The sequence below is a fragment of the Anser cygnoides genome, chromosome 16, assembly GCF_040182565.1.
Source record: "Anser cygnoides isolate HZ-2024a breed goose chromosome 16, Taihu_goose_T2T_genome, whole genome shotgun sequence".
Lineage (NCBI taxonomy): Eukaryota > Metazoa > Chordata > Aves > Anseriformes > Anatidae > Anser > Anser cygnoides.
Window position 1 is genome coordinate 15,905,826 of NC_089888.1, and position 13,557 is coordinate 15,919,382.

A 13,557-nucleotide genomic window follows, 5' to 3' on the forward strand; every position below is an offset into this window, starting at 1 on the left:
AGCAGATAAGTATGGAGAGAATCAGATGTCATAAATTTCTTTGTGTCCTGCAGAACAGATCATGGAACATACATATCCACCCTTTTCCCTTACAAGTGCTGAAGGAGCACACACCATAAATCTCTCTCTGGTGTGCACACACACAGACAACTCTCTCTCTCTTATCTCTTTCCTGCTGGTATGTCAGAGAAAGCTATTTCTGGAACGTGAAATCTAGGTCAAAAAGAAGGAGAAAATCTGAAGGAAACGATAACAGTCTCTCTCTTCAAAGGCCATATGGGGTCAGCCCTAGTTGATACGATTAGCAAGGGGCCACTCCGGTACCTTACTGCTCAGCTGCAGCCCCTCACACCCTAGCTGAACAATGTGTTCTGGCCTGTGCCGTGCTTTCCTCTGCATTCAAATCGCTGGCTTTTCCCCACCAAGAGAACGCTCTGCTCCGGCTCCAGGTGTGCCCGTGGCCTCTGTGGCTGGCCAGCTGAGGGAGGAGAAGAGCACAGTTTGTCTACCTGTTTGTGACCTGCAGAGGAGGAGGAAGGGAGTCTTCCCTCAAAAGCCGTTGCTACATCACAGTTCTGGAAGCCATGGAAACTCGTTCCACAGCGAGGCAGCCTTTGGGGGTTTGGTCAGCTGCACAATGCTGCTGTCCCGTGACACAGCGTGGAGGTGTGCAGGTGCTTTGTCTCGCCATGCCCCTTCCTGCAAGAGCCGTGCGTGGGGCTGTCAGTGCCAGGGCTGGGATCTGCCTTCTCCCAGGGCAGGGCAGGGCAGGGCAGGGCAGCGTTCCCGGCACAGCACTGGTCCTGGGAACTATCTCACTAGCTCCGTTGTGGAAAAAAAAGCAATACAAAGGAGACACAAAACTGGTTGGAGGCAGAAGAGGAGCTATTCTGTCATGCCTTTGAGGAGTATGTATCCCAGGTAGAGAGCCCTCATACCCGCTTGGGCTTGGCAAAGCCATGGCCTGTGGATGGCAACAAGGTGTGTGCAACCCTGGCTGCTGCAGGCACAGGCCTCGTGCCTGCTTGTGGTTGGAGCGAAGGACTGGACTTTTTTGGTCTCCTTCTGCACCAGGTTCTGTGATTCCTTTGCCAGGCTGGGCTCAGGGTCTGCAGCCTCTGCTCCACCGGTGCTGCTGTCATGGGGCCAGCAGAGAGGGAGAACTGGAGGGTAGCTGCCGTCTGGAGCTCACGCTCTCAGGGATGTCTTTTGTCTCAGCGACCAGTAGCAAAAACAGGTCAACAGAGCCCAGGCCTCGAAGGAGGAGGCAGAGCTGGATCTCCTGGCCTCCCTGGAAGAGATCTGGGCACAGAGTAAGGAGACGGGCACCTGGGCTTCTGGGAACAGGCTGCTGAATCCCAGGGCAGGGTGCTGCCATGAGCAAGGCTGCCATTACCAAAAAGCCTCAGGAGAAGAGCTCGAGCAGGGACTGGTTTGGTGTAAGCTTTCCCGGCTGTCACTGGGGCATAGGTTGGAGGCTGGGCTGGGGTTTCAGCTTATTTTTCTGTGCTTTGCTCACCTCTCTGCTTTCCCTCTTACCCTGGACATCAAATATTCAGGGCCCTTCGAGTGCAGCTCTGTATCCTCACGCAGTCTATTAAGCAAGCAATTCCCAGTGATGCCTCTAATAAGAAGGAACTGGGGCTGGGGAGCCCTTTGTAATACACAGGAGTCTCTGTGGCTGTCGGCAGAATGCCTGGCAATTAGATGAATAGGTTTCACTGGGGCTTTTCAGTCTCCCACTTTGCAAAGCACAAAGCTTTGTTTAAGGCTGATCAAGGGCAGCTCATCATCTGTCTAGCTGGCTGTCAAATGGGAGTTAATTGCCCCGTAATATGCTAGTGACACAGGAGTTTGTCTGCGCACACTGCAGACCCCGAGGCTTGCAGTCCTCCATGAAATACAGCCTGCTGCATCTCCTCTTCTCCTCAGCTGGGGGCTGAACCCCCACAATACTGCTTAGCTTTACGATTCGGCCCTTCGAAGATCAAGAAACCTGCGTGAGGCACAGCATTACTGCTGCTGGTGCCTCTGTAGGATGTGTCTGTACAGACAAGAAACCCAGTCCTCCCCTCGGTGACCGGGAACACGATGGGCGCAGTTCCCCTGGGCCAGCGCATGGATGGTGAGGAGGAGGGTGCCCACGGGAGGGGAACGGGGTGAGGACTCTCGGTTGTTTCTTCCCAGAGCCCAGCATGGAGCAGAGGCCATGAACAATTAGGCCTGCAAGCAGTGGGGCACCCACTTCTCTCTGTTGCTCTAGCTTGATGCCGTCAGGCTGCAAGGTACTGCCGTGCTGCTCAGGCTGCAAGGTACCGCACCCAGCAGTTACAGCCTCAGGGATGAACACGTGCATTTGCAGGAGGAACTGAGACCGTGTCCCTGATTAAAGGTGTGACTGCTGTCCAGATTCGCCTCCTGCCTTCCCCATTGTGCACACACACAAACACAGATGCTCTTCTCTGCTCCTCCTCCTCACCCCCCCCCCCCCCCCCATCAAATCTATTTCCTTTCCGAAGCCCGTGCAGCAAAAGTAAAGGGATGGAAGGTGTTCTGAAAATCAGCAAATCTCCGCTGGGTCATGTCACAGAGAGGTGACGCTTGAAAGGTGGCAACGAGTTGTTTTGAATGCCCCTTTCTGTGCTGCACCTGCTGTTGTTTCCCAGCACTGGTGGGGGCTTGCAGCAGTGCTGAGCTCAGCATCATCTGCGCTGTCAGGAGGAGCAGGGTGGGAGTGGGCCGTGCTTGTGGGTTGCCCGTGCTCCCCTTCCTGCTCCCCCTGCCTACTGCCGGCACAGGGCGCCAACCCAGAGCTGGGTCGCGTGCTCTCCAGTGCCTTCATGCCAGGATCACCCTGCCCAGCTGGACCTGTCTGGGTGTCCCTGTGGGTGACAGGGCTTGCTGCTTGCCCTGCGTCTCCAGCAGCGTGGTCAGCCCTGATGAGATGCTGTCTCTCACTCCTCCTGCCTGCTCTGCGGTCTGCCTAGTATTGCCATATCCAGAGCATCATCTTTTCATCTGTGTTCCTGAAAGCATTCCTGAGAGTTACACAGCCTCCTTTCAGCTCATCACAGGGCTGAAGCAGCAAGTTGGATCTGTGGACTGAAACCATGTGCTCTGTGCAGCCTGGCTGAGGACAGAGTGCTGCCGCTGCTGTCCCAGACCCGCGGTGACACCACTGACAGGATGCAGTGGGTGTGCTGGACAGGCAGGATGGGAGACCTCAGCTCCTCTGTGTTACAGGTGAGTGTCATCTGGGGCACCGGTACCTGGCGACACAGTGCACCAGCTCTGCCCTCTGAGGCTTCCCTGATGCCAGGTCCACAGGGTCTGAGCTGCCCTCACTGTACCTTGCTGTGTTGGGCTGGTGACCCCAGCACCCTGGCAAAGTGATTCACCCCAGCAGCGGTGCTCGGTGGGGCTCCATGTGTGGCAGAGCTGGCTCCTGCAACCATTCTGCAAAATTACCGGCTCTGCTGCAGTGCTGGGAGAGACAGCCCAAGGGTCAGGAACATCTGAACAGCGCTGCCTCCAGCCTCTGCCCTGCCCAAGGGGAAGGAGTTGCCCTGGAGTCACCTCTGAGGAAGAGGCCGAGCTCTTGTCCAATACGGTAATTACTAATCAAAAGAGAAGGGCCTGCCCAGAATGAGTAATGCCAGAAGAGGCATCTAGAGGTGGGCATAGTGCGTTAACCACTCAGGGACAAGAACACAGGCTACAGGCGCTGGGCACTGGAGCTCAGAAAGGCTCCTTAATGCCTTGAAATTCAGCGCAAGACCTGTTTGTACCTCACACCAGAGATGTCAGATGGGGGTCTCTAGGTTAGTACACTTGAGGGGCATACACGACTAGGTGCCTTAGACATCTGTGTGGCTGCTGCCACCCAGCATGTCTCCGGGAAAGAAAGCAATTGGAGCCAGTCCAGCCAAAGGATAAACTCCCAGCACCTCCTTGTCAGAAGGTTTTGGAAGACTCTCCTCCAGGCTATAATGCCAGCAGCAGCCTGTGGGCTGGGTGTGGCCAGGTGACACTGTCACTGTCACCTCTTCTGCCCTGGTTGCTGCATGGAACTGGGCCAATGCTTGGGCTGCATAGGAGCACCTCTGGCCGTGCACGCTCCTCTCCTAGCTGGGCAGGGTCTGACCTGCCTGCGACTGCTGGGCAAAATCACAAACCCTGAGGGTCCAGAGGGGGCAAACTTACACCGTTCACCTTTTTCCCCAGACTTGGCACCCCAGACCTGTTTTTGGAGTCTTGCCCTGTACGGGAGTCTGCAAAGAACCAAGACTTACCAGGAGCGGCTGAAGAAACTGGGGTTGTTCAGTCTGCAGAAAAGGTACCTCGTCACTCTCTACAACTACCTGAAAGGAGGCTGCAGTGAGGAGGGTGTCGGTCTCTTTTCTCAGGTGACAAGTGATAGGACACAAGGAAATGGCCTCAAGTTGTGCCAGGGAAGGTTTAGATTGGACGTCAGGAAGAATTTATTCACAGAAAGTGGTTAGGCATTGGAAGAGGCTGCCCAAGGAAGACATAGAGACACCATCCCTGGAGGTATTTAAGGAACGTGTGGTCATGGCAGTGAGGGACATGGTTTAGTGGTGGACTTGGTACCATTAGGTGATGGTTGAACTTGATGATCTTATGGGTCTTTTCCAACCTAAATGATTCCATGATTCTATTGTAAAAGACTTTGGGTGAAACCCAAAGCCTTGTCACTTCTCTGCCACTGAGGGATGGAGGCAGATGTCTTCTGCCCTCCCTCCTTCTGTCAGCCCCAGTTTTTACCTCTGGCAGAAGGGGCTGAAGAGATCAGGATTCACTCAGACTTGGGGGAAATGAATGCTGAGTCCCTGACGTGAATTTTTGCTCCCAAGAATTTCAGGGAGAGGTCAAAGCTGCCAAGCGCAGCCCAGACTGGAGGAATTACGGTCAGATGCATAACTGAGAGGAGGAGGAGGAGGAGGAGGAGGGAAGCTATCAGCAGTGCAGGGCAGCAGGACTGCACCCACAGCCCCGTGGGACTTGGGGTGAGGAGGGCAGCCAGTGCTCCCAACACGCAGCAGGGCGACGTGGGCATCCCACAGGGTGCTCCCAGCTGCAGTGCTCCCAGCCAGGTTTGCCTTCACTGAGCGAAGGCACTGAGCCCAACCTCTGCAGCCTACAACAACCGTGCAACCAGAGCCCGTCTGCCATTTTGGCACCCACATCCAGGGATTTCGACACGGCCATCCTGGCAGCATCCTGCCCTGCCAGCACGGAGCAAATTCAGAGACGCAGGCCCCATGGAAATCTTGGACAACAGAGGCTGGAGACACCCTGCAAAGTGTCTGAGGGCAGCGCCCTGCACCCCCAGCACCTTGGGCACTCACACCCCATCCCCACGACTGCCGTGGCCTCGCTGGCACTCACTGTTGGTGGGCAGGGTCCTGCTGCCGCTGAGGCTGCCCGCTGGCGGGGGGGAGATGGAGCGGATGGAGCCGGTGTCCTCGTCCTGGGAGCAGCCCGCTTGGATGGCTCGGAGGTAGCTGTGGCTCCGGGAGCGGAAGTAGCTGGGCAGAGGCAAGTCCAGCACCTCGGCGGCAGCCGACTCGGCCTCGCTGTAGGTAGAGTCACAGACCGCCTCGTACTGCTCCCCCAGCTCCGGCTCTCTCGCCTGCACAGGAAAAGGGGCAGAGCAGTCACCCCCTGCCCAGGGCCAGGCCCCTTCCCTTCCCTCCTGCAGCCTTCTCCGCTCCCCTCTGTGCGGTGGCTCCCAAGCGGTCTCAGCCAGACACAGGCAGAGCGGGAGGAGCAGTGCTGGCCGGCATGGGGCTTCTGGCCAGGGGAAAGGGGCCCCTCCTTCCAGGCCAGAGGATCCCTGCGGGAGCAGGAGGCACTTACCACCACGGTGCCAGTAAAGCACTCCCCAGTCTCTGCTGGAAAGGCTGAGTACGGGAGGCCGAAATCCCTGCCCGGCCTCCAGCAGCTCCCTTGCCCTGCTGGCATGGCTGGGGGACCCCGAGCTCAGCTGCGAGACCCCACTGTGGCGGACTCACGGTGAGTGAGGTAGGCTCGGGGGGCGTCTCTGTGCCCTGGGCCAGGCCACCTGGACCCGTGCTGGAGGCACAGTGGGGAAGTCATCCCAGCCCTGCCTGAGATGGGGAGCAGGAGAGAGCTCGGTGCAGGCTGAAGCACGACATGGCCTGAGCAGGGAAGCTCCATTCCCTGCTCCCCTGCTGCCTCCACCTCCCCTGGCCCGGCCCTGTCCTTGAGGGGCAGTAGCTGATCCAACTTCAGCTCGGGAGACTCACCCAGATCAAACCAGAGCCAGCCTGAAACAGCAAGTGTTTTGAAATACCGATGATGAGAGATGCTGAGGTTTGCCCTGTCAGCCACTTCCACCTCTCCTGGCCCTTTCTTTGGCTTCAAGGACAGTATTTATGACCAGTGCTGGCATCCGTAGCCTTTCCCCGAGCTCCACAGGGTTTGGCTGAAAAAACTCGTCACTATCCCCAAAAACACTCTTGAACCCTCCGCTGAGGCTGGGGGAACCAAACTGTCCAGTCGCCCTGCAGTGCCCTGGGCTGGGGAGTGCATCCTTCTCCTCCTGTGGCCCTGGGCAAGGGTGCCCCACAGCTGCCTCGCACCCTGCGGCGGGGGTCCGGGGAGACCTAAGAAAGCTCCATGAGGAAGGAAGAGGGAATGGCAGCGGGACGGTACCTGCTCTCCATGGGTAAATATCTGAGGGATAAGTGAGGGGGGTCCAAAGATCTGGAAGAAAGAGTTGGAGAAGGTTAAAGGCCAGGAAAGGGGCAGCCCTCACACAGACAGCCATTGCACAGGGACCAAGGACGAGGGGAGCACACAGCCCTTTCCTTTGGGCCACCACCGCTGACACTTCAGTACAAACTTCAGAGCCCATAAGATGCCAAGCAAAATGCCTCACAGGCCCCACAAACAAGGCACAGCAAAGCTCCACGGGACGCCTCTGAGATGGAGAGAAGCTGCTGATGCATTCAGCCTGTTGTATGCACCGTGTATATACACACACAGGGCATACTGGCACTTTGACAGCAGAAACACAATACCCTGACTGGGGCACCCCTGGGCACACACAGGGTGCCTGTGGCTGTGGGATGAGGACTGGTGTGGCTCCTGGTTAGCACCCTGCAAAGCCCCAGCACTGGCCAGCACTCGTGGCATGGCCAGGAGCAGCGATGGCCCTGCAGCTGCAGAGCTGGGTGCACGGGCAGGCTGAGCACTGCGCATCAGGGAAACCGTCCTTTGCCCTGCTCGGGCTTGGGCTGGCCACCTTGCTGCTATCTCCTCTGCCCCTGCACCAGGAAGAAGCCCCATGGAAGCAATGCTCTCTTCTCTCCATAGCAAAGCCATGGCACACGCTTGGCATATGGACAGATGCCTGACAGACACTGCAGTGCCTGCAGGGAGGAATCCCTTCTCCCCATCTCCTGGCTGTTCCCTCCATCCCTGGTCTGCAGAGCACAACCACTCCAGGAGCTCTTCCCTTCACGAGCTGCTCAAGATGACACATCTTGGGAAGAATCCAGGTTCAAAATGTACCTCAGGGAAGAGGCTTGCCTCTGGGGGCCGGGTCTGGCCATCCAATGTAAGGCACAGCTCAAATTGTGTCTCAGCAGTGTCGGGGGTCAGCAGCTGGCTCTGTCTGGCAACAGGTCCCTTCCTGTGAGAGGTGGATGCTGACACACATCAGATGAACCCCAGACTTCCAGAGGTTTGCAAGGTGGAGTTCAGCTTGCACAAAGCCAGGCAGAGTGGGCTTGTCTTTGAGAGAGAGATATGTTTCTGTATGGGAGGATGCTAAGCCTTGCTGGACAAACGAAGATGTTGGGGGTCACCCAAAAGGGAGGGCAGGGGAGGAGCTGCCTGCAGCACTTATGAAAAGGCAGCTCGGACCTGGCAGAGGATCAGGCCAGCACACGTGAGTGGCTGTACTAGCTCCACCCTGAATCAAGAGTTATGCACTTTGTGAGAGGCCTCTCAGTCCCAATTCAGCTGCAACTAGACTGTCTTTGATTTGGAGGAAGGCAGGCAAAGCACAAATGATGACACCAGCCCCATGCCTGAGCTGGTGCCGTGGCAGTCAGCATGACAGGGCTGCAGGTCTGGGTCTGGAAAGGAGCATGTGCTGGGCGCTTCCTGGCACAGTGCAGACTGCTCAGCCCCTCAAGACACTTCTGATGCCTTCGTGAGGACGCTGCACTCGGCTGCTAAATGGCAAACGTGGGGTGGGGGAGAGCACAGACTCAGCCTGCCCGTGGTTTCCCCTTCCCTGCAAAGGCCTGGCTTTAGACACAGGTTTACATGCAAAGGACAGGAATGCAATGGGCCTGACCTCTTTCTCTGTGCGACAAAACATCCAGCACATTTTTATCAATATACAAGGAACGAGACTGACCACAAGGAACATGTACGCCCACAAGCAATGCTCTGTGCCTCTCCCCAGAGCTCTCCACAAATGGCTCCAACTGCAGGTAGCAGCAGGAGAAGCCAGCAGTGTGGCTGGAGCAGCCGGCTGGGGATGCATGTGAGTTCGGAGCCCTGTGCACCTGGAGGGGAGTGCCAGCACACACCTCCTGCCCTCCTCCATGCTGTGTTTCCTGCTGTCCAGCCCACTTTGTTAACCTCGTGCTGCCTCCCTTGATCAGGGAGCACTGGCAGTGTGTGGGGAGACAGACTGGAGCAGCATGGAAGGGGGGCGTGTGTGCATGTGTTCTCACGCAGGCACAAAGGGACAGAGAAGGGACATAACAGAGGCCCAGGGTGACAGTGACACAGCTGGGCAAAGCTTGTGGAGCCACTGCTGCTCCAGACACCTCCTCCGAAAGGAGGGGTCCCCGTCCTGGGGTGGAGATGAGCACATGGGAACTGTGCAACGGCCTTATGCCAGCATGGGTTATTTCCTGGCTGCTGGCAGCTGGCTTACAGCCACTCAGGTCCTGAGCCACTCCAGTTTCGTACCAAGGGGAGGATGGGTCATAGCATGGGACTGGGAGTTAAACCCAGAGGCCATGGTCAGGGTTTGCTACCCACCATTAGCACCTCCACTGGCACCCTTGGCTTTGTCCGGACTTCCCTGTGACATGAGAACCAGGAATACACAAGAGACACCCCCAGTTAGCTGGCAGGACAGTCTCCTGAATTACAGGCACCTTGGGCCTAGGTCCAACTGGCTTCCTGAGGACGGGGCCCTCAGAGCAGAGCGGGATTTCTGTCCCCTGTGAACCTCTGCAGGGTCCCTGGCAGCTGGCCTCAGGCTGCACGCTGCCTTCTGCACCAGCGAGGCTGGCCCAGGCTCTGTGCCCACTCTGCGAGCGAACGGAGCTTGCAGCAGGAGTGGGCAGCCTTGCAGGCAGCTGCTAGGTGGTGCAGAGTGTGAGCCTGCACATGGAGCAGCCCTGAGCTTTCCCTCTTGCTGTGAAGCATGGGGGGGGCTCTGGGCTGCTATACCCATGGCCACGGCTGCAGTGACTGCAGCTGCACCAGCAGTGCTGAGAGGAGGCAAAAGCTAGAGCAAGAGAGGTCTCATGTGAATTAAGGAGCTGTCCCCGAGAGTTTAATAACACTACCAGAGAACAGCAGACCTGTTACTGGGATGCAACTGGTGCCTTATTTTTAAGGGGCAAAAGGATATTCCTCTTCCCATCAGCCAGCCTCCATTCTCTTTTGGGCTGGGTATGCAGTGGGGCTTGCCTTCCTGGCATCTCACCTGGTTGATGCAACTGGACTCATTGACGCTGTCGGAGATCTGGTTGTATTCTTCCTCCCAGGTTGGGAACTTTGGAGGTAGGAGGATCTCGACAGAGTCCAGGCGGTCCAGGCTCCTACAGCAGAGAGAGAGGGTGTGAGGGGCATCCCCACGGACCGGGCAGAGCTGGGGCTGTGCTGGAGCTGCTGGGGCAGCTAGACCACACTGCCCTGGCACCCTCTTCCAGGCACGGGTACGGACGGCAGCACTGAGCTGATGCTGTACACCAGATCCACAGCTCGGCCCTCGCTGCAGCTGCTGGAGAAGATGGAAGCACTTTCTCACCTTGCTGGCCACTGGCTTAAGCTGGTACATGGGTGAAGGTTTTGTGGGGTGCAGAAGAAGGAGAGGGGACAAAATCTTGTGCCCCCCAGCCCCCAGGAATGCAATGCAGATGCCAGGTTTGTCCAACCCAAGCCCAGGGAACACATGGTATCTGTGCCAGCCCCCACAGTTACAGACTTGGCTACAGACCTGCTCCTGCACAGGCTGATGCTGGGGGAAGCCTGCTCTTCCCTGCCTGGACTGGTGGGCAGGGGGTGGGAGGTGGTAGGGGGAATGATTTTTCAATTATATTGTTGTTGACTTCACAATTAGAAACATCTTCAAAACTTTTTGTTGGCTTTTGAGGGAGACCTCATCAATGTGTATAAATATCTGAGGGGAGGGTGTTGAGGCAATGGAGCCGGTCCCTTTTCAGTTGTGCCCAGCGACAGAACGAAAGGCAACGGGCACAAACTGAAGCACAGGAGGTTCCGGCTCAATATGAGGGGGCACTTCTTTACTGTGAGGGTGACAGAGCACTGGGACAGGTTGCCCAGAGAGGCTGTGGAGTCTCCTTCTCTGGAGATATTCAAACACTGCCTGGATGCCATCCTGTGCAACATGCTCTAGGTGATCCTGCCTGGCAGCAGGGTTGGACCAGATGATCTTCAGAGGTCCCTTCCAACCTCATTCTGTGATTCTGAGATTCAGTCTGTATAGAGGAACCCCAGAGTTTATCTGGAAGAAGCTCAAGGGGAGCCAAGCCTGGATAGCACTGCTTCAGGAGCAGAGGGCTTTGTTTTCTCCAGAGCAGCTTTTGCAGCAGGCTCTGAGGGAAGCACTCTGTCCCATACCCGGGGCTCGGCAGGAGCCTATGCAGCAGCAGTAGAAGAGCAGGGCTGTCAGTGAGCCTGACGCAGCCAAAACCAGAGCAACTGTCCCTGCTGAGAGCTGGGTGCGCAGCGGCCAGGAGGCAGGCGGGAGGATGGGTGGGATGTGGAGGAAGAGGAGAGGTCCTTGTCAGACCAGGTGGGTGTGTGACCGCCCTGCACATTAGCTCAGTGCCATCTTTTACGCACATACTTCTCTGGTGTGGTCTCTGTGCGGACTGCTGGGGCTCTGGGCATGTAGCAGGGGACAGACAGGCATGGTGGGGGGTGAGCTGCAGAGGATCTGCCTCTTAAACCACCTGTGGGCCCTGCAGAGCAGCATGGGGGTGAAGCTCTTGCCTCACCTGGAGGGGCTGTGGTGTGCAGGAGGTCAGTCTGTCTGTACGCCAGCAGGATGGAGTGCAGGGAGTGTCCTGGCCAGGCAGACCTCCAGGAAGGATGGTGGCAGCTCCTGAGTCTCCATCCCAGAGCTGATGAGCGTGGAGAGGGGCCTCTTCTTCCAGGGGTGATGGAGGAGACACCCAGCCCCCAGAGGACTCACTACGGAGCTTGGCCACCCACCAATGGTCCCTTGGCACACTAAGCCCTGGGCTATCTGTTCAGCTTGTTGTTCCCCTCAGCATGACAGGGTTTTGTCCATAACCCCCTCACCAGGAGGGGACCCAGCAGCCCTGGCTGAGGAGACTGAGGGCTGCGATGTGGGTGGGTGTGCAGCCATGCCAGGGCATGGGGCCATGGCTCTGCTCTAGCTGCTGTCCCACCAGCGTGCCAGGCTGGTGGGGGAAGTGGCCAGACCCTGCAAAAACCAGAGTGGCCACAGCTCCAGAAGGCTCCCTGGTGGGGGCAGAGCCAAGGGGGTGGTCAGCAGATGGCAGCCGTGCCCATGCTCCAGGCCCACCTGGTGCTGGGCCCCAGCAGTCCAGAAGAAGTTTCACACCCTGATGGATGTGACCTGAGTGGTTAATTAGCCCAAGACAGGAAGAACCCCAGTGTCTCAACTTGGGTATTTTACACCAGAGACCCCTGGACCCAGCTCTGCTTCCCCTGAAGTATGTGTGAGGCCATGGAGCAGGCATGGATTTGGGGAGGGATTCACAGCAGGCATTTCCAGGGCTCCCTGCAGTTAGCTTTGTCACCGTCTCCCACCAGAAAGCAGCATCTGCTCCACAGTCTGATGCCACCATGAGGGGTCTCCACACTGCCTGCTGCTTCCTCACTTGTCTGGTTCTATCTGCTGAACTCTGAGCAGTTCATCTGCAGCTGCTCCTGCCTCCTCCTGCCCCTGTGCCACTCACGTATGGTGCTGACTACAGCATCTGAACTGCCCACAGCCTGTCACAGCCCCTGGGTGCTTTGTCCTGGGAAGCATAACCTCTGTTCAGGTGGTTCACACAGACCCCATCCTGGGAGGGCTAGCCCCTTGCCCAGCACGTTTGCTGTGTTCCCCTTGCTCTGCTGGCTGGCTGTAAGTCTTCCTCCCTCCACACCGGGTCCCAGGCCTCTTAGTTCATCTCTCCTGTCTTCAGGGGACCACCCAGCCTAGTGTGTAAAAGGGGCACTCTCTGGCTGGTCCCAGACACCTTGGGACACCTGTGGAGCAAAGCAGATGGCACACTTGCAGTAGCCTGTGGCCCATGTGCCGCATGTTCCCAGCCAAACTGGCTGAGCATCTAAATAGCATCACTGGGTTGGGTTCTCCACAATCTCTTAGAGGAGCAGATCCTTAGCCAGAGAAAATCCGCACAGCTCCACCAAAGGATTCCCCCATCACTGAGAGGACAGGGACCTGGGGCAGACTCCTAGCACCAGGGCTACTTGGAGTCACCAAGGTCTCTTCAGTCCCCTGCCACGTCTTCTCCTGTCATGCTCGTCTCCTCATCAGCCTGTCCCATGGCTAGTTGAGCTGGTGTGTGGGAGCTCTGCTGGGCTCTGATCCCCATGTGGGGTTTCCGTATGGGTGTTGATGACCAAACCCCAAGGACTGCTTCTGGGGTGGTCCCTGGGGACCTGTACAGAGCTCCCAGGGGAGCCCCAGAGTTACCTTTGGGTAGTGCTCTGCTCACTCAGGGACTGTTGGGTGGCCTTGAGGTAACTCTGCCTCCGAGCTGCAGTTTTCGGGGATGGTTTGGGGCTGGTTTCTGAGTCTTCACTATCATCATCCCCCATGGCTTTGATGTAACTCCCGCTTCGCATGCGCCGGCACGGGATCTCACTGTCTTTGTCTCGAGACAGCGTGTTGTTCCACTCCCCCTGAGGCACCTGCAAGAGTAAGGGGAGCATGAGCATTTGTGAGAGAGCATCTCTGGGACCAAGGGGACCATGGGGATTTTGGGAATTGGCGGCAAGGCCAACTTTTGGACCCTCAGATGGAGCATAGGGGAAATGGGAAATGCCATTCCTTTCCAGCCCTCCCTTGACAGCTTGAGCCAGGCAGCGTTGCATTTGATTGCCTCCATTTCAGCACATCTACCCACACGCATTCACCCAATGACCACTGCAGACCAACTTCACACTGGACCATGCTTACACAGTTGATATAAGCTGCACAACATCAGGCATAATGAGGAGGGGACAGCCTCACCAGATTTGCACTGCACATTGGGACAGGAGCGGCACACATTCATTTAACACAAATCC

The 13,557-nt window shown here is 57.2% G+C and overlaps 1 protein-coding gene across 4 annotated transcripts in view; it reads right to left on the minus strand.

Moving 5' to 3' along the window:
• Positions 1-13,557, minus strand: part of DLGAP4 (DLG associated protein 4) — a 182,318-nt gene that overhangs the window by 51,177 nt on the left and 117,584 nt on the right. For 3 of the 4 annotated variants that reach the window (XM_066978612.1, XM_066978614.1, XM_066978615.1), the window contains 4 exons: positions 12,962-13,179; positions 9,728-9,842; positions 6,700-6,750; positions 5,410-5,653 (listed from right to left, as the gene is read on the minus strand). In XM_066978612.1, coding sequence (XP_066834713.1) covers positions 5,410-5,653; positions 6,700-6,750; positions 9,728-9,842; positions 12,962-13,179 — 628 coding nt within the window. The remainder of the gene's footprint in view (positions 1-5,409; positions 5,654-6,699; positions 6,751-9,727; positions 9,843-12,961; positions 13,180-13,557) is intronic. The other variant, XM_066978613.1, reaches the window with a different exon arrangement.